Source organism: Oenanthe melanoleuca, chromosome 28, assembly GCF_029582105.1.
Source record: "Oenanthe melanoleuca isolate GR-GAL-2019-014 chromosome 28, OMel1.0, whole genome shotgun sequence".
NCBI classification, from domain to species: Eukaryota; Metazoa; Chordata; class Aves; order Passeriformes; family Muscicapidae; genus Oenanthe; species Oenanthe melanoleuca.
Genome location: NC_079361.1, coordinates 1,364,377 through 1,379,541, shown reverse-complemented (window position 1 = coordinate 1,379,541; position 15,165 = coordinate 1,364,377). Strand labels below are relative to the sequence as shown.

At 59.7% G+C, this 15,165-nt stretch overlaps 1 protein-coding gene across 1 annotated transcript in view; it reads left to right on the top strand.

Annotated features, from left to right (window-relative positions):
• The window catches only part of REXO1 (RNA exonuclease 1 homolog), a 43,526-nt gene extending 32,953 nt beyond the window's left edge, over positions 1 to 10,573 (top strand). Inside the window, exons 12-16 of the mRNA XM_056512544.1 lie at positions 2,359 to 2,469; positions 2,783 to 2,898; positions 3,071 to 3,209; positions 7,445 to 7,565; positions 8,184 to 10,573. Of these exons, the coding sequence (XP_056368519.1) occupies positions 2,359 to 2,469; positions 2,783 to 2,898; positions 3,071 to 3,209; positions 7,445 to 7,565; positions 8,184 to 8,272 (576 nt within the window). The 3' untranslated portion in view covers positions 8,273 to 10,573. The remainder of the gene's footprint in view (positions 1 to 2,358; positions 2,470 to 2,782; positions 2,899 to 3,070; positions 3,210 to 7,444; positions 7,566 to 8,183) is intronic.
• The last annotated feature ends 4,592 nt before the right edge of the window (positions 10,574 to 15,165 follow it).

The following is a 15,165-nucleotide window of genomic DNA, read 5'->3' as shown; positions in this document are numbered from 1 at the left end:
TTTATAAGCCCCCTTATGCAGTTTTCAGAGCACCCTTTGGTAGATTTAAGGTTGAATCCACTCCTCAGCATCAGAGCACGCAGTGAAATTTTGGGATGTTGGGATATTGGGGTGCACAGAATCCTTCAGTATTGAAGGAGGTCTTTGAAAGCAGAAAATATTTGTGCTAAGACACCATTCTCTGGACCCAGAGCTGGTTAGAAAAGCCTGAGTGTGTCTGTCCAAGCACAGGGTGTCCCTGCTGGGTTTGCTGCAGTTAGGCAGGGAGGCAGGAGGTGGCAGGAGGGAGCTGTGCTGCTCCAGGAGCCTGCAGTGGCTGCTCTTTGTGATACCCGAGCCTGCTGCTCTCAAATACAGGAGCAACTTCCCAGCCAGGAAGAATTGGGCAGTTTCAGAGCAACAGCTGATGGAGAAAATACCTGATAGGGTTTGTTGGTTTTTGGTTTTTTTTTTCACTTCATTGCTCAGTTCTGTTGTGTTACTCAGGGAGGGAAGGGCTGAAGCTGTGGAGGAGAGGTGTTTGCTGTCTCCTGGCTGCTGAGCTGCCCTCCCCATTCCCTCAGCACAGCCATGAGTGGGTCCATGCCATGAGTGCAGAATGGACAAGTGCAGCCCCTTGCACCTGGAATCAGTGATCCATGAGGCCTTTGAGCAGTGCTGGCTCTGGATACAGAGAGAGATTGGCCTCAGTGTTGGCCCAGCTGCCTCATTAACTTCAAATGATGCAGTTCCTGTGCTCTGGCTGCACCTGCAGTAGTGACCTGTGCAGGAAAATATGCAAATCCTGCTTTGGTTTCCTCTCTGCCCACACATGTCAGCTTTACAAGGGCCTCAGTTCCTCATCCCTCCAGCCTTTAATCCTGAGACAAACCAGAGCAGTTTCATTCCTTGTGGGGTGAGACCTGTGGGAAGCCCTGAGCTGTGCTGGTCACTGCTGAGGCTCCACCTCAAATCCTGGGGTCAGTTTTGGGCCCCTCATGGCAAGAAGGAAATTGAGGGGCTGGAGAGTGTCCAGGGAAGGGAACAGAGCTGGGGAAGGGGCTGGAGCACCTGGAGGGGCTGGGGGAGCTGGAAAGGGGCTCAGCCTGGAGAAAAGGAGGCTCAGGGGCCCTTGTGGCTCTGCACAACTCCCTGACAGGAGGGGACAGCCAAGGGGGTCGGGCTGTGCTCCAGGAACAGGGACAGGAGGAGAGGGAACAGCCTCAGGCTGGGCTAGGGGAGGTTTAGACTGGATATTGGGAACATTTCTTCACAAGAAAGGGTTGTAAGGCATTGGAAGGGGCTGCCTAGGGCAGTGGGTGGAGTCACCATCCCTGGAATTGTTCAGAAACCATGTGGATGTGGCACCTGGGGACGTGGTTTAGTGGTGACCATGGTGGGGCTGCTGGGTTGACTTGATGATCTTTGGGAGTCCTTTCCACCCTTAAGGATTCAGTGATTCCATGGCTTTGAGCGTGGTGAAGGAGACTCTGCCCAGGCTGCTGTGACTGTGCACAAATACATGCAGATTTAGGGCCAGACAAAACATAAACACAACAGAAAACCCCACTGGGGGATAAGGGAGGGAGAGCATCACCTCTGGGTGTGGTGCAGGTTGGTTTTACATAAACCATGTCAGCAGGCAAAAGGGCACTCACAGCTCTGCCTTGCCCTTGCTTACCTGTTCTGCTTCCCCTTTAAACTTCACCCAGCTTAGAAGCCCTGCTGCCAGGAAGGTTCAGGATAACCACTGGGATCTGTGCTCTGGAGGAGTGTGGGAGTAGCTGTGTTGCAACAGCAGCTCAGTCATGCACTGGCTCAAGCCACTTGTGAAATCACTCCCTGAGTTTTCCTGCTGGATCTTGTTGACCCTGGAGCTGTAGCTGGAACAGTGCAGAGTGCTTGGAAATGCCCTCTGTTGCCTCAAGTGCTGGTGGGCTGGGGCTGCTGTGGGTGTGGAATGCAGGGCTGTGGGTGGATGCACACACGGACGCTCTGGAGCTGTGTCTGCTGCTCCTGCTCACACAGGGTGCTGGGGTTGGGATCCTCCACCTGGGCTTGTCTTGGCCACAGGAACCAGGAGTTGCATCAGTGCCAGGCCTCAGTGTGCCCCTTCCTGACTAGTTCTACTCCAGATTGGAAGCTCCTTGTCCCCACACACGTGATGTCCTGCTCCATGTGCTGTCAGCACAATGCCACCAGCCCTGCTCTGCCACTGGAATTAGGGCTGCCCATGGCTGTTTGCTGGGGTTGTGACCTTCTCAGGCTCACTTTATTCCTCATTAAGAAATTAAAAACACACTTTTGTTGAAGTAGAGGTTTGTTAGAGTGGGCTCTGGCTTCTTGTCATCAGCAAGTGTCCCTGTGTTTTCCTGTCAGCAACACGTGCACGACGGGCGCAAGGAGAGCCTGGATGGCTTCGTGAAGACTTTTGAGAAGCTGCCCACGACTGAAGGCTACCCTGGGATCTATGCCTTAGACTGTGAAATGGTGGGTCCAGAGCCAAAACAAAGCTTTTTGGGACTGGCTGAGGTGTGACACAAGTGGCTGAAGGGAAGCTGTTTCCTGACCTCATTCTCTCTGCTCTGAATATTGGTGCTGGAGGTGTAAATGAGCTCCTATTGATTGGTGTGTTTGGCTGGAGGGCTGTGCAGCCCTGGCAGGCTCTGACTGGCCCACGCTGGGCAGTGCTGCTGCTTGGCCTTGCTGCATTCTGGGAGCTGCAGAATGGGTGAGGGGCTCCCCAGATCCCACACTGTGCTTGGCCTGGTGCCTCTCATCACATCTGCCCTGTTCTTTGCAGTGCTACACTAAGCAAGGCCTGGAGCTGACAAGAGTAACTGTGATCAACTCAGAGCTGAAAGTGGTGTATGACACCTTTGTCAAGCCAGACTCCAAGGTGGTGGATTACAACACCAGGTAAGGATTGTGACACCAGCTGAGGATGCTCTTCTTGGGACAGAGCTTTGTGCTCTCTCAGGAACATGGCATGGCTGGGAGCAGTTATTGAAACTCCACTGACCACCACTCCCTAAGGGCTGAGAGGAGGCCTTGAGGTGAAGGAGCTCAGCTGTGTCCTGTTGCTCTGCAGGTTCTCAGGTGTGACAGAAGAGGACCTGGAGAACACGAGCATCACCCTGCGGGATGTCCAAGCCGTCCTACTGAACATGTTCAGTGCAGACACCATTTTGATAGGGCACAGCTTGGAAAGCGACTTATTTGCACTAAAGGTAACTTGGCTCTTGCCTTCACATCTCCCTGTGGTGCTTTCTCACCCTGGGGGGTGTTAGGTGCCTCCTTCAAATTTAGGAGCTTTGTATTTCCAAGGACCAGGAGTTCACAGTAGTGTGGTGGCCTCACCTCAGGTCCTGTGTGCAGTTTGGGCACCACAATGTAAAAAAGCCATGCATCCATTAGAGAGTGCCCAAAGGAGCTGGGAGGGTGGAAAGGGTCTGGAGGGGCCTCATGAGGAGCAGCTGAGGTTTGTTCAGCCTAGAGGAAACTGAGAGGAGACTTGTCATGGTCTTCAGCATTCTTGTGGGGGAAGGGGAGGGGCAGCTACCAATCTTTCCACTCGTGACCAGGGCCAGGAGCCCAGCAAGTGCTGGAGCTGTGTCAGGGCTGGCATGGAGCTCAGGGAAAGGTTCTTCCCCCCGAGGGTGCTGGGCACTGCCCAGGCTCCCCAGGGAATGGTCCCCAAGGCTGCCAGAGCTGCAGGAGCGTTTGGACAGCGCTCTCAGGGATGCTCAGGGTGGGGCTGGGGGGGTCTCTTGGTTAATGCCAGCAGTTGGGCTGGATGATCCTTGTGGCTCCCTTCCAGCCCAGGACATTCCAGGACTCCATGGTTTGTCCAGTCTCTGAGCTGTGTGAGGCTGGTTGTGGTGGAAGTGCAAGGGAATGGGTCATGTGTGTCACTCACAGTGTCACCTGAACTTTCAGTGCTGCTGCTGCCCAGGGTGACAGACCTGGCCAGGGCTCTGAGCAGTTTGGTCTAGTGGAAGGTGGAACAAGAAGGTCTCTAAGGTCTCTTCCAACCCAAACCATTCCATGATTCTATGACTGATCCCAAATCATTTGCCTCTCACCCCTACCAGATCTGTTCTCTGTTCTGTGCCAGCTTTTCTAGGAATTGTGGTGTTACTTTGATGAAGTTATTTTGACTTTTTACCTGTCCTGTTTCCTGCCTGGCCCTCATCAGCCCAGTGTGCCCATCCCTGAGCCCCCTCTGCTTTCCTGCCAGGGAGTGTGTCCAGGGTGTGTGGCAGGCAGGAGCCAAGTCTTTGTGCTCACATGCCAGAACTTCCCTCAGCCATTCTTCATCCCACAGCTCTCCTGCTGAAGCCTCTGTGGCTGCCAGCTCCCAGTGCTGGGTTGGAAGCAGGAGCTTTTAATGCCTGTAAAACACTTTACCTCTCCGTGGCACCCTTTATCCCAGCCTTGGAGAGGCTTCATCATAATCAGAAAAACATTATTTCCAGTTAAATCAGCTTGAGATGACTGCCTTGGCCTCTTAGAGGCTTGATTTTCTCTTAGCACCAGAGCTGCTGCCAAGAGGAGGAGCCCAGAGCACTCCAGCAGGGCCCTGGGGTGTCACAGCAGAATGGCCAAGGGCTGTGGCAGTAAAGCCATATCTCACTAATGGCTGTGGCAAGTTCCAAGTGCTGATGGCATTGCAAGTTTTATTTAAAGCTTTATTATCCTGTTTCCTCAGTCTTCCTGATCTACATAAGTAATTACCAGTGTGTCTGGGAGGGTGCCAGAGCTGAGTGCAGTCCAGGGGAGATTATCCATAAGCTAGGCAGGTTTATACTCTGGGGAGTGGTGCAGGTTGTTTCTGTTAAGGTGCAGCTGTTGTGGGGTAGTTGTGGAGCTGTTACTGATCCAGTCCTGCAACATGAGCTGGAGCCTGGAGGCAAAGAGGAAGAGGGGATTATCAGGGTTCTGTTGGAGTCACCCATGTTGGGACAGGACTCAGGTTTATCTCTAGGCCCTGCACTTCACTCCTGTGCTCAGGATATGGGATTGCCTCCATTTACATTCCCACTGAATGCAGTTCAGGGTAGCAAAGGATTAACCTTGTCTTAGACTGAGAGGAAGAAATCAGTGTTAAAAAAAGCCATCCTGCCCTATGATTATGGACTTTGTCAGGTGGGCCCTTTTGGCTGTCCCCAGGCCCCTTAGTGCAGGGCAGGGAGCACTTTGACCTGTTCAGCATCCTCAGTTCCTCCAGCATGGGGCTGGATTAGAGGGCTGGAGCCCCTCTGCTCTGGGGACAGCCTGGAACAGCTGGGCTGGAGAAGAGAAGCTCAGAGCCCCTTGCAAGGCCTAAAGGGGCTCCAGGAGAGCTGGAGAGGGACTGGGGATAAGGGATGGAGGGACAGGACCCGGGGAATGGCTGCCACTGGCAGAGGGCAGGGCTGGATGGGATATTGGGCAGGAATTGTTCCCTGGGAGGGTGGGGAGCCCTGGCACAGGGTGCCCAGAGCAGCTGTGGCTGCCCCTGGATCCCTGGCAGTGTCCCAGGCCAGGCTGGACATTGGGGCTGGAGCAGCCTGGGACAGTGGGAGGTGTCCCTGCCAGGGATGGAGTAGAAGCCCTTTAAAAAGTCCCAACTCTAAACACTCTCTGATGTGATTTAGTGATAGAATTTCCTTGTCCCATTCCATCCTTGCTGAGCTGGTGCTGGTTAAAAACTTCCTGTTGAGTCACTGTTGGCAGATGGGATTTGGGGTTGGTTTGCACCCTGAAGGCCTGGCCTGCTCTGCAGCAGCAGTGTGCACATCCTGCTTTGTCATGCACATCCTGCCCACTTCTGTCCCCACCTTAGAACCGAGAATGGTTTGGTTGGAAGACACCATGACCATTAAACAGCTCCAATCCTTCCATGGGCAGGGATGATACTCACCAGGCTGAGCTGCTTCCTCTTGAGGAGCAGTTGAAAGGTTACTACAGCTCACACAGAGGCTGTTGTGCAGCCAGCTGGTTCTTCAGTTTAATTTTGAATTGTGAAAGAGTCCAGAGCTATTCCAGCTTCTGCAGGCTGGGGGATTAAAGATTGGCCTGTCCTGTTGAGTTTCATGAGCCCTGGCTGTGTGCTGTCAGGCTGTGTGCTGTCAGGCTGTGTGCTGTCAGGCTGTGTGCTGTCAGGCTGTGTGCTGCCCTGGCTGTGTGCTGTCAGGCTGTGTGCTGTCAGGCTGTGTGCTGCCCTGGCTGTGTGCTGCCCAGGCTGTGTGCTGTCAGGCTGTGTGCTGTCAGGCTGTGTGCTGTCAGGCTGTGTGCTGTCAGGCTGTGTGCTGCCCAGGCTGTGTGCTGTCAGGCTGTGTGCTATCAGGCTGTGTGCTGTCAGGCTGTGTGCTGTCAGGCTGTGTGCTGCCCTGGCTGTGTGCTGTCAGGCTGTGTGCTGTCAGGCTGTGTGCTGCCCTGGCTGTGTGCTGCCCTGGCTGTGTGCTGCCCTGGCTGTGTGCTGCCCTGGCTGTGTGCTGTCAGGCTGTGTGCTGCCCTGGCTGTGTGCTGTCAGGCTGTGTGCTGCCCTGGCTGTGTGCTGTCAGGCTGTGTGCTGCCCTGGCTGTGTGCTGCCCGGCTGTGTGCTGCCCAGGCTGTGTGCTGTCAGGCTGTGTGCTGCCCAGGCTGTGTGCTGTCAGGCTGTGTGCTGTCAGGCTGTGTGCTGCCCTGGCTGTGTGCTGTCAGGCTGTGTGCTGCCCTGGCTGTGTGCTGCCCAGGCTGTGTGCTGTCAGGCTGTGTGCTGCCCTGGCTGTGTGCTGCCCAGGCTGTGTGCTGCCCAGGCTGTGTGCTGTCAGGCTGTGTGCTGCCCTGGCTGTGAGGTGTCAGGCTGTGTGCTGTCAGGCTGTGTGCTGCCCTGGCTGTGTGCTGCCCTGGCTGTGTGCTGTCAGGCTGTGAGCTGTCAGGCTGTGTGCTGCCCTGGCTGTGTGCTGCCAGGCTGTGTGCTGCCCTGGGTGTGTGCTGCCCTGGGTGTGTGCTGTCAGGCTGTGTACTGCCCTGGGTGTGAGGTGTCAGGCTGTGTGCTGTCAGGCTGTGTGCTGTCAGGCTGTGTGCTGTCAGGCTGTGTGCTGCCCTGGCTGTGTGCTGTCAGGCTGTGTGCTGCCCTGGCTGTGTGCTGCCCTGGCTGTATGCTGCCCTGGGTGTGAGGTGTCAGGCTGTGTGCTGTCAGGCTGTGTGCTGTCAGGCTGTGTGCTGCCCAGGCTGTGTGCTGTCAGGCTGTGTGCTGTCAGGCTGTGTGCTGTCAGGGTGTGAGGTGTCAGGCTGTGAGGTGTCAGGCTGTGGGGGTGTGTGGCTGCCAGCAGTGTGCACACTGTGCCAGGGGATGCTGCTGGCTGCAGGAGAGCTGCTGCCACACTGCTCAGCAGTGCCAGAGCGCTGCACAGAGCCCAGGAGCTCAGCTGGGGCTCGCTGCAGGGTGGCTGATCCCTGTGGGAGGGGCCATAACCTGCTGTGTGCTGCTCCCCAGCTGATCCACGGCACCGTGGTGGACACGGCCATCGTGTTCCCGCACCGCCTGGGGCTGCCCTACAAGCGCGCCCTGCGCACGCTCATGGCCGACTACCTCAAGCGCATCATCCAGGACAACGGTGAGACTGCTGAGGGGCCGTGGCCTCCCTGTGCCTCCCCGTGCTCCCCTCAGCCTCCATGTGCCTCCTGTGCTCCCCTCAGCTTCCCTGTGCCTCCCTGTGCCTCCCTGTGCCTCCCTCAGCCTCCCGGCCTCCCCGTGCTCCCCTCAGCCTCCTGTGCCTCCCTGTGCCCCCTCAGCCTCCCTGTGCCTCCCTGTGCTCCCCTCAGCTTCCCTGTGCCTCACTGTGCCTCCCTCAGCCTCCCTCTGCTCCCTGTGCTCTCCTCAGCCTCCCTGTGCCCCCTGTGCCTCCTGTGCCTCCCTCAGCCTCCCTGTGCCCCCCTCAGCCTCCCCGTGCCTCCATGTGCCTCCTGTGCCTCCCTCAGCCTCCCTGTGCCTCCCTGTGCAGGGCTGGATGGGATATTGGGCAGGAATTGTTCCCTGGGAGGATGGAAGGTGTCCCTGCCATGGCAGGGCTGGCACTGGATGTGCTTGAACAAACCATAAAACACAAATCACTCTGTGATTCTGTGGAATTCTATAAATCCCTGGCTGGGGCTCCCAGGTGTGGCTGTGCTGCAGGGAACCCCCTGTGCTGGGAGCAGAGGGGTCACAGCCAGGCCTGTGTTTGTGTCCCCAGTGGAAGGACACGACTCCAGTGAGGATGCCAGGGCCTGCATGGAGCTGATGGTGTGGAAGATCAAGGAGGATGCCAAAGTGAAGCGATGAGCTGCTCCTCGTGTCTCTGCTGTTCTGCACCTCTGGGAAGAAGCAGTGCAATAAATGCCCACAGCCACTGTCCCCCTGTGCCAGCAGCATGTTCCTGCTCCCCAGCCATCCCAGCAGGGCTCACACCTGCAGCCCCCTGTGCAGGTGGTGCCTCTCAGATCCTCAGACTCCACCTGAGCGATTCTCTGGGGTCCAAGCACTGCCCTGTGGGCCTGGCAAGGTGGTTTTGAGTAGCACAACCAGAACTTCTTGGTTCCTAGGAGAAGCTTGTTAGAGGTAGTTGGAGATGTGCAGAAGGATCTTTCTGGTTCAGTTCAAGGTAGATCGTTAACTTTTTTGGTTTTTTCCCCCAAATGTAACTTAAATTGCCTCTGTACTCCAAAGCAGTTTTTGGAGAGGGGGGAGATGGAAGAAGGTCGGGCAGGAAGCTGTGAGTGGATTGTGTAACTGGTGTGGGAAGCAAGAGCTGAGGATCAGGCACCTGGGAAGAGATCCTGGTGCAATGAAGGGAGCTGGCTCTGACAGCTGGAGGGAGAGGAGTGAGGTGGGATTGGGAATTGCCACCTGCTGTGCCCCAGCTGAGGGCTGGCTGGCACCTGATTCTGCAGTCAGTGCAAAGGGGGAAACCACGAGTGTCACACCTTGCCCAGACCTCAGGGAGCCACGTGCAGGACAGGGACAACAGCTCCCAGAGCCAGGGAGAGCCTGCACCCCATCACTGCAGGGTAGGACAAGCTGTCCTTCCCTGACCCTCAGCTTCCAGCAGGGCCCCAGTCAGCTTGTGTTCAGGGAACAAGGATTTTGGGGTATGCAGGTAAGGTTACACCTAAGGGTGGCCTCAGCAGTGTGCAGGACTCCCCACCAGCCTGTCCCTGATTCAGGGACTTGCTACAGGCAGAAGCAATAGGGAAAAATCCTTCATTTCAACTTGTTTACATGTTGGGAGCTGTGTAGAGAGCGAAGGACCCAGCTGTGTGTCTGGCACCTGGACACAGCAGCTGCTGAGTGTGGCTGTCCCTGGCTGGGACAGAGCCCAGGCAGGCTGGATGGCACTGCTGGGTCCCTCTGCCCAGACCCTGCTGCTTCTGGGGACAGCAGAGCTGGGGCAGCAGTCCCCATGGATGGGGTCTCAGCTGGGGTCAGGGAGCACCTTCAGCCCCTTCCCAGGGCAGTGACTCCTCTCCCTCCTGGCAGCACTGGAATTGTGTCCCTTGGTGGCTGCTCTGTCCCTGGCATGGGCTGCCTGTGCCAGTCTGGGGGCAGAGGAGCTGCTGGGGTTTGGTTCCTGTCAGAGCCAGGTGCTTTGTACCCTGCTGGGCTCAGGGTTTGGGGACAGCTGTGTGTCCCCTGCATGTCCTGCTCAGCTGTCCCAGCTGTGGCAGGAGCGTGGGCTGGGCTGTGTTCAGGACAGGGATGTCCTGGCCTGGTGAACTCCCCATCCCACTGCTGCCCCTGGGAGCAGGGAGGTGCCTTCTCTGCCAGGCTCTGGGAGCCACCAGGAGAAGTGGGGCTGTAAAGACTGCTATTACTGCTGAGCCCATCTGTGTTTCCTCTGGCAGCCTGTTCCTTACCCCAGGTTTTGGGGATACAGCTCCCTGCTGCTCCCCCAGTGCTCCACATCCAGCTGTGCTCCTTCCCTGCCTTGGGACACCTTGGCCTGTCCCATGTCCCACTGCCTGCAGGGATCAGTGCTGTTCCTGCCCAGGCTGTGGGACAGACAGAGCTCAGTTCCTCCCAGCTGGGGAGGGAAGGTTTGTTCTGCTTCTGCCTCTTTCCCATGTTTATCCCCCATTTATCTTCACCCCTGGCTGCAGCGGTGGAATGTCCCTGGAGCAGCAGTCAGGTCTCAGATCTGGCTCTTGCCTCTCACCTGTTCCTCAGCAGGCAGCCCCTGCTTCCCAGCCCTCCCAGAGCAGCTCCTTCCCTGGAAAAGCCAGGCCATTCTACCATGGTCATGCTGTGCTGGTGTCCTGCTTGTGGAGCTGCTTGGCTCAATCCATCTCCTGGGACTGGGGCAGGCAGGAATCCTGCCAGGGACCTCCATCATCTCCCCTTCCTTTCCCCAGGGCCCAGCCTAAACTGAGGCTTTTGGGGTGGGGTGTGGGGGGGTTGTCTGTGTCAGGGGATGTCCCTGGGAGAGTGGAACCATATCCAGCCACGCCATGGGTGTGCTCAGAGCCAGTCCTGCCCAGCGCTGCCATCGCCTCCCCAGGCACCAGAGGTTTGGTTGGGTTGTACAGAACGATTGTAGCCTGTAACTTTTTGTAATTGTTTTTAATAAAAGAGTGTTGACTAGATGCACATTCCTGAGTCTGGGGCTGCTCTGCCTGTGAATGGGTTGTGGGGTTGTGGAGGGGAGGTGCTGGAGCCATCCTGGAGCTGGGAGGGGCTGCTCAGGCTTGCCAGGAGATCCTTCCCCAAGGTGGAGAAGGGTTCAGCACGTCCAAGGTCCTGCACCTGGGTCTGTGAATCCCAGCCCTGGGCACAGCCTGGGAGATGAACACATGGAGAGCAGCCCTGGGGAGAAGGATTTGGGGTGTTGGTGGGTGAGAGGCTCAAGCTGCCCCAGCCATGGGCACTGACCCCAGAAACCCCCCTGTGCTGGGCTGAGCCCCCAGCGTGGGCAGCAGGGGAGGGGGGGATTCTGCCCCTCTGCCTGCTCAGGTGAGACCCCACCTGCAGAGCTGCCCCAGCCCTGGGAACAGCAGCAGGAGGACGTGGAGCTGCTGGAGCCAGTGCAGAGGAACCACGGAGATGCTGCAAGGGCTGGAGCCCCTCTGCTCTGGGGACAGCCTGGGACAGCTGGGGGTGCTCACCTGGAGAAGAGAAGGATCCAGGGAGAGCTCAGAGCCCCTGGCAGGGCCTAAAGGGGCTCCAGGAGAGCTGGAGAGGGACTGGGGACAAGGGATGGAGGGACAGGAGCCAGGGAATGGCTGCCACTGGCAGAGGGCAGGGCTGGATGGGATATTGGGCAGGAATTGTTCCCTGGGAGGGTGGGGAGCCCTGGCACAGGGTGCCCAGAGCAGCTGTGGCTGCCCCTGGATCCCTGGCAGTGTCCCAGGCCAGGCTGGACATTGGGGCTGGAGCAGCCTGGGACAGTGGGAGGTGTCCCTGCCAGGGCAGGGGTGGGATGGGATGGGATGGGATGGGATGGGATGGGATGGGATGGGATGGGATGGGATGGGATGGGATGGGATGGGATGGGATGGGATGGGATGGGATGGGATGGGATGGGCTTTAAGGTCCCTCCCAAACCATTCCGTGATTCTGCGCCAGCAGTGAAAACAAGGCTCTGTTCTGCTGCTGGGGGCTGTGGGTGGCCCCTCGGGTGTCCCCCCGACACCACTCTGGCTCGGAGTGACACCGGCGCCTCCCGGGCACGGGCTGAGGGGTGAGCAGGGTCTCAGCCCCGCGGGGTCCCAGCCCGTTCCCCCTCTGCCCTTTCGGGTGCTGCCCCATCCAAACCATTCCGTGATTCCTCATCCCGCAGCCTCCCCCAGCACCGCCCCCAGCTCTGGCTGCCCCGTGCGCCCCCAGGACCCTCCGCCCGCCGGGATGAGCCGAGCAAAAGGGATGAAACCGGTTCCGCTCCTTTCGGAGAGAACCCCGATCCCAAAGCCATGGACTGAACGAGGCGGGGGGGCCGCGGCTCTGTGCAAACCCCCCAGCCCGAGGGGTGCCCGGGCTCATCCCGGCTGCTCCCCCCGGAGCCCCTATCAATCTCCCAGATGCGGCAGGAATTAAAGCGCCGAGCCAAAGAGCTGATTCAGCACGGAGGAAGAGGTGAAGGTAAAAAGTTCAAATAAAAAAATAATGGGCCATTAGATGACCTCACTGGCAATGTGTTTTATTTAACGCGCGGGTGATGGCTCGGCGATGGCAGCGCTGCTCCGGAGGCTGGAAAAGTCACGCCTGGCTCGTGTTCTCAGCCATCTCCGCCGGCCTTTGTGGCACTGGCTGCTCCGGCAGGGACCTCAGTGCCACCCCCTCCCCCGGGTCCCTTTTCTCCTGCGTGTCCCCCCCGTGCAGGTCACCTGAGGTGCCATCGTTTGCTTTGTTGCTCTTTTGGAGCCTGGAGGGTGACAGGGACCCTTTGAGCCTCCTTCAGCTCAAGGGTGGAGGCAGGTGGGACTTTTAGGATTTTAAGAGCCCTGGTCCCAAGGGAGCAGCACTCACAGGAGTGTGGAGGGACAGGAGGACACAAAGCTTGGACAGGGCTTGGAGCAGCCTGGGACAGCGGAAGGTGTCCCTGCCATGGCAGGGGTGGAGCTGGATGGGCTTTAAGGTCCTTCCCCACCCAAACCACTCTGGGATTTGATGACACCTGACATATTCAGGATCTGCCTCAGGGCTCTGTCCCTCCTATTTTTCTCTGGAAGATCTTGTCTCCCGAGGCACTGCCAGAGTTGGGGCATCACCATCTGAAGGGGTTTTCTTGCTCTCTAGACCTTTGGGTGGCTTTGCCTCTGCCTCTGAGCGTGGCTCCAGGGCTTGGCCCTGCCTGTCCCCACCTGGGTGCTGAGATGCTCAGCTGAAGTGGGGGCTCCGTAGCTGCTCGGAACGGGGCACCTGGAGATGCTCGGTCCTCGAGGAGAGGGAAAAACCTGAAAACCTGGCTCGGGGGTGAACTGAGCTCTTCCCTTGAGCGCAGGGGCTGCCAGGGGCAGCTCCCGGGGAGGGGACACACAGGGACAGTCCCCCTGTGCCAGGGGGGGGACACACCAGGACAGCCCCCCCCGGTGACAAGGCAGGGGACACACCAGGACAGTCCCCCGGTGACAAGGCAGGGGACACACCAGGACAGCCACCGCGGCGCCCCAGGGACACCCTCTGCTCCGGCCTCCCGGCGCTCACTTAATTACACGCGGAGGGAGAGGGGGGTGTCAGCTAATTGCAGAGGGCGATTGATTGGGAAAATGTCGCCTTCGCTGGCCTCTGTTGCCAGGGTGACCTCGGCCGTTCTCGTTCCCGGGTGCCCAAAGCCCCCGCTGTGGCTGCGGGGGGGACACGGGGGTGGGATGCTGGAAGTTCCTTTCCTTCCTCCAAACGCAGCCCTCATGCTCGGAAAAGGCGAGAGGCAGCGAGAGCCGGGCTGTGCCGGGCTGTGCTGGGCTGTGTCGGGCTGTGTCGGGCTGTGCCGGGCTGTGCCGGGCTGTGTCGGGCTGTGCAGGGCTGTGCTGGGCTGTGCCGGGCTGTGCAGGGCTGTGCTGGGCTGTGCCGAGCTGTGCCGGGCTGTGCCGGGCTGTGCTGGGCTCTGCCGAGCTGTGCCGGGCTGTGCCGGGCTGTGCCGGGCTGTGCCGAGCTGTGTCGGGCTGTGCTGGGCTGTGTCGGGCTGTGCCGGGCTGTGCCGGGCTGTGTCGGGCTGTGCTGGGCTGTGCCGGGCTGTGCAGGGCTGTGCCGGGCTGTGCTGGGCTGTGCTGGGCTGTGCCGGGCTGTGCCGGGCTGTGCAGGGCTGTGCTGGGCTGTGCTGGGCTGTGCAGGGCTGTGCTGGGCTGTGCTGGGCTGTGCTGGGCTGTGCCGGGCTGTGCCGGGCTGTGCCGAGCTGTGCCGGGCTGTGCAGGGCTGTGCAGGGCTGTGCCGGGCTGTGCAGGGCTGTGCAGGGCTGTGCCGGGCTGTGCCGGGCTGTGCCGGGCTGTGTCGGGCTGTGTCGGGCTGTGCTGGGCTGTGTCGGGCTGTGTCGGGCTGTGCCGGGCTGTGCCGGGCTGTGCCGGGCTGTGTCGGGCTGTGCAGGGCTGTGCCGGGCTGTGCAGGGCTGTGCAGGGCTGTGCAGGGCTGTGCTGGGCTGTGCCGGGCTGTGCTGGGCTGTGCAGGGCTGTGCTGGGCTGTGCCGGGCTGTGCTGGGCTGTACAGGGCTGTGTCGGGCTGTGCCGGGCTGTGTCGGGCTGTGCAGGGCTGTGCCGGGCTGTGTCGGGCTGTGCCGAGCTGTGTCGGGCTGTGTCGGGCTGTGCAGGGCTGTGCCGGGCTGTGTCGGGCTGTGCTGGGCTGTGTCGGGCTGTGTCGGGCTGTGCCGGGCTGTGCCGGGCTGTGCCGGGCTGTGCCGAGCTGTGCCGAGCTGTGCTGGGCTGTGCAGGGCTGTGCTGGGCTGTGCCGGGCTGTGCTGGGCTGTGCTGGGCTGTGCCGGGCTGTGTCGGGCTGTGCCGGGCTGTGCCGGGCTCTGGGACCCCGAATGGCCACTGGCCCCTCCTGCGGAGCCGCGGCCACCTTGGCTGGGGGGTGACAGGAGGGCAGGGGGCAGCGGGTGGGAATGGCAGGAGAGGGCTGAGACACCGAAATTCCCCGTGGGTGCGAACATGGCAGGTGAGGGCTGAGACACTGAAATTCCCCGTGGGTGCGGCTCCAGCCCTGCGGGATGGCCGCAGAAGCGACAGGCGGTGCTGGGCTCAGCAGAGGGAGGAAGGGGCTGCACCCGGTTTAGTGGAAGGTGCCCCTGCCCCGCCCGGGCTTTAATTCCCTTCCGACCCCAACCAGTCCCGGCCCCGCTGTGGCCTCTGTCCCTGCTCAGACCCGCGGATCCCAACCTCCCGCCCTGCCCGCACTCTCCCCTCGGGCGGGACCCCCCCAGCAGCCCCCGAGCAGCCCCCGAGCTTTATTCCCAACCTGTGCCACCGTCAGCAGCCCCGCGGGACAGTGAACGGCAGCTCTGCCCTTCGGCTCGGCACAGCCCCAGCGACAAAGCCCGGCACGGGTTTGTCCCTCTATCGGGAGCTGAGCAGCGACCTCAGGATGGTCCCCAAATCTGTCCCCACTGCAGGTCAGATGCTGCCAGTGCCACCGAGTGGGAACATGGGGACACACAGGGGAACATGGAGCTATGTACGGGGACATGGGGACACAGGTGGGGACATCAGGACATGTATAGGGACACAGGGACATGGGAATATGTGTGGGAACAG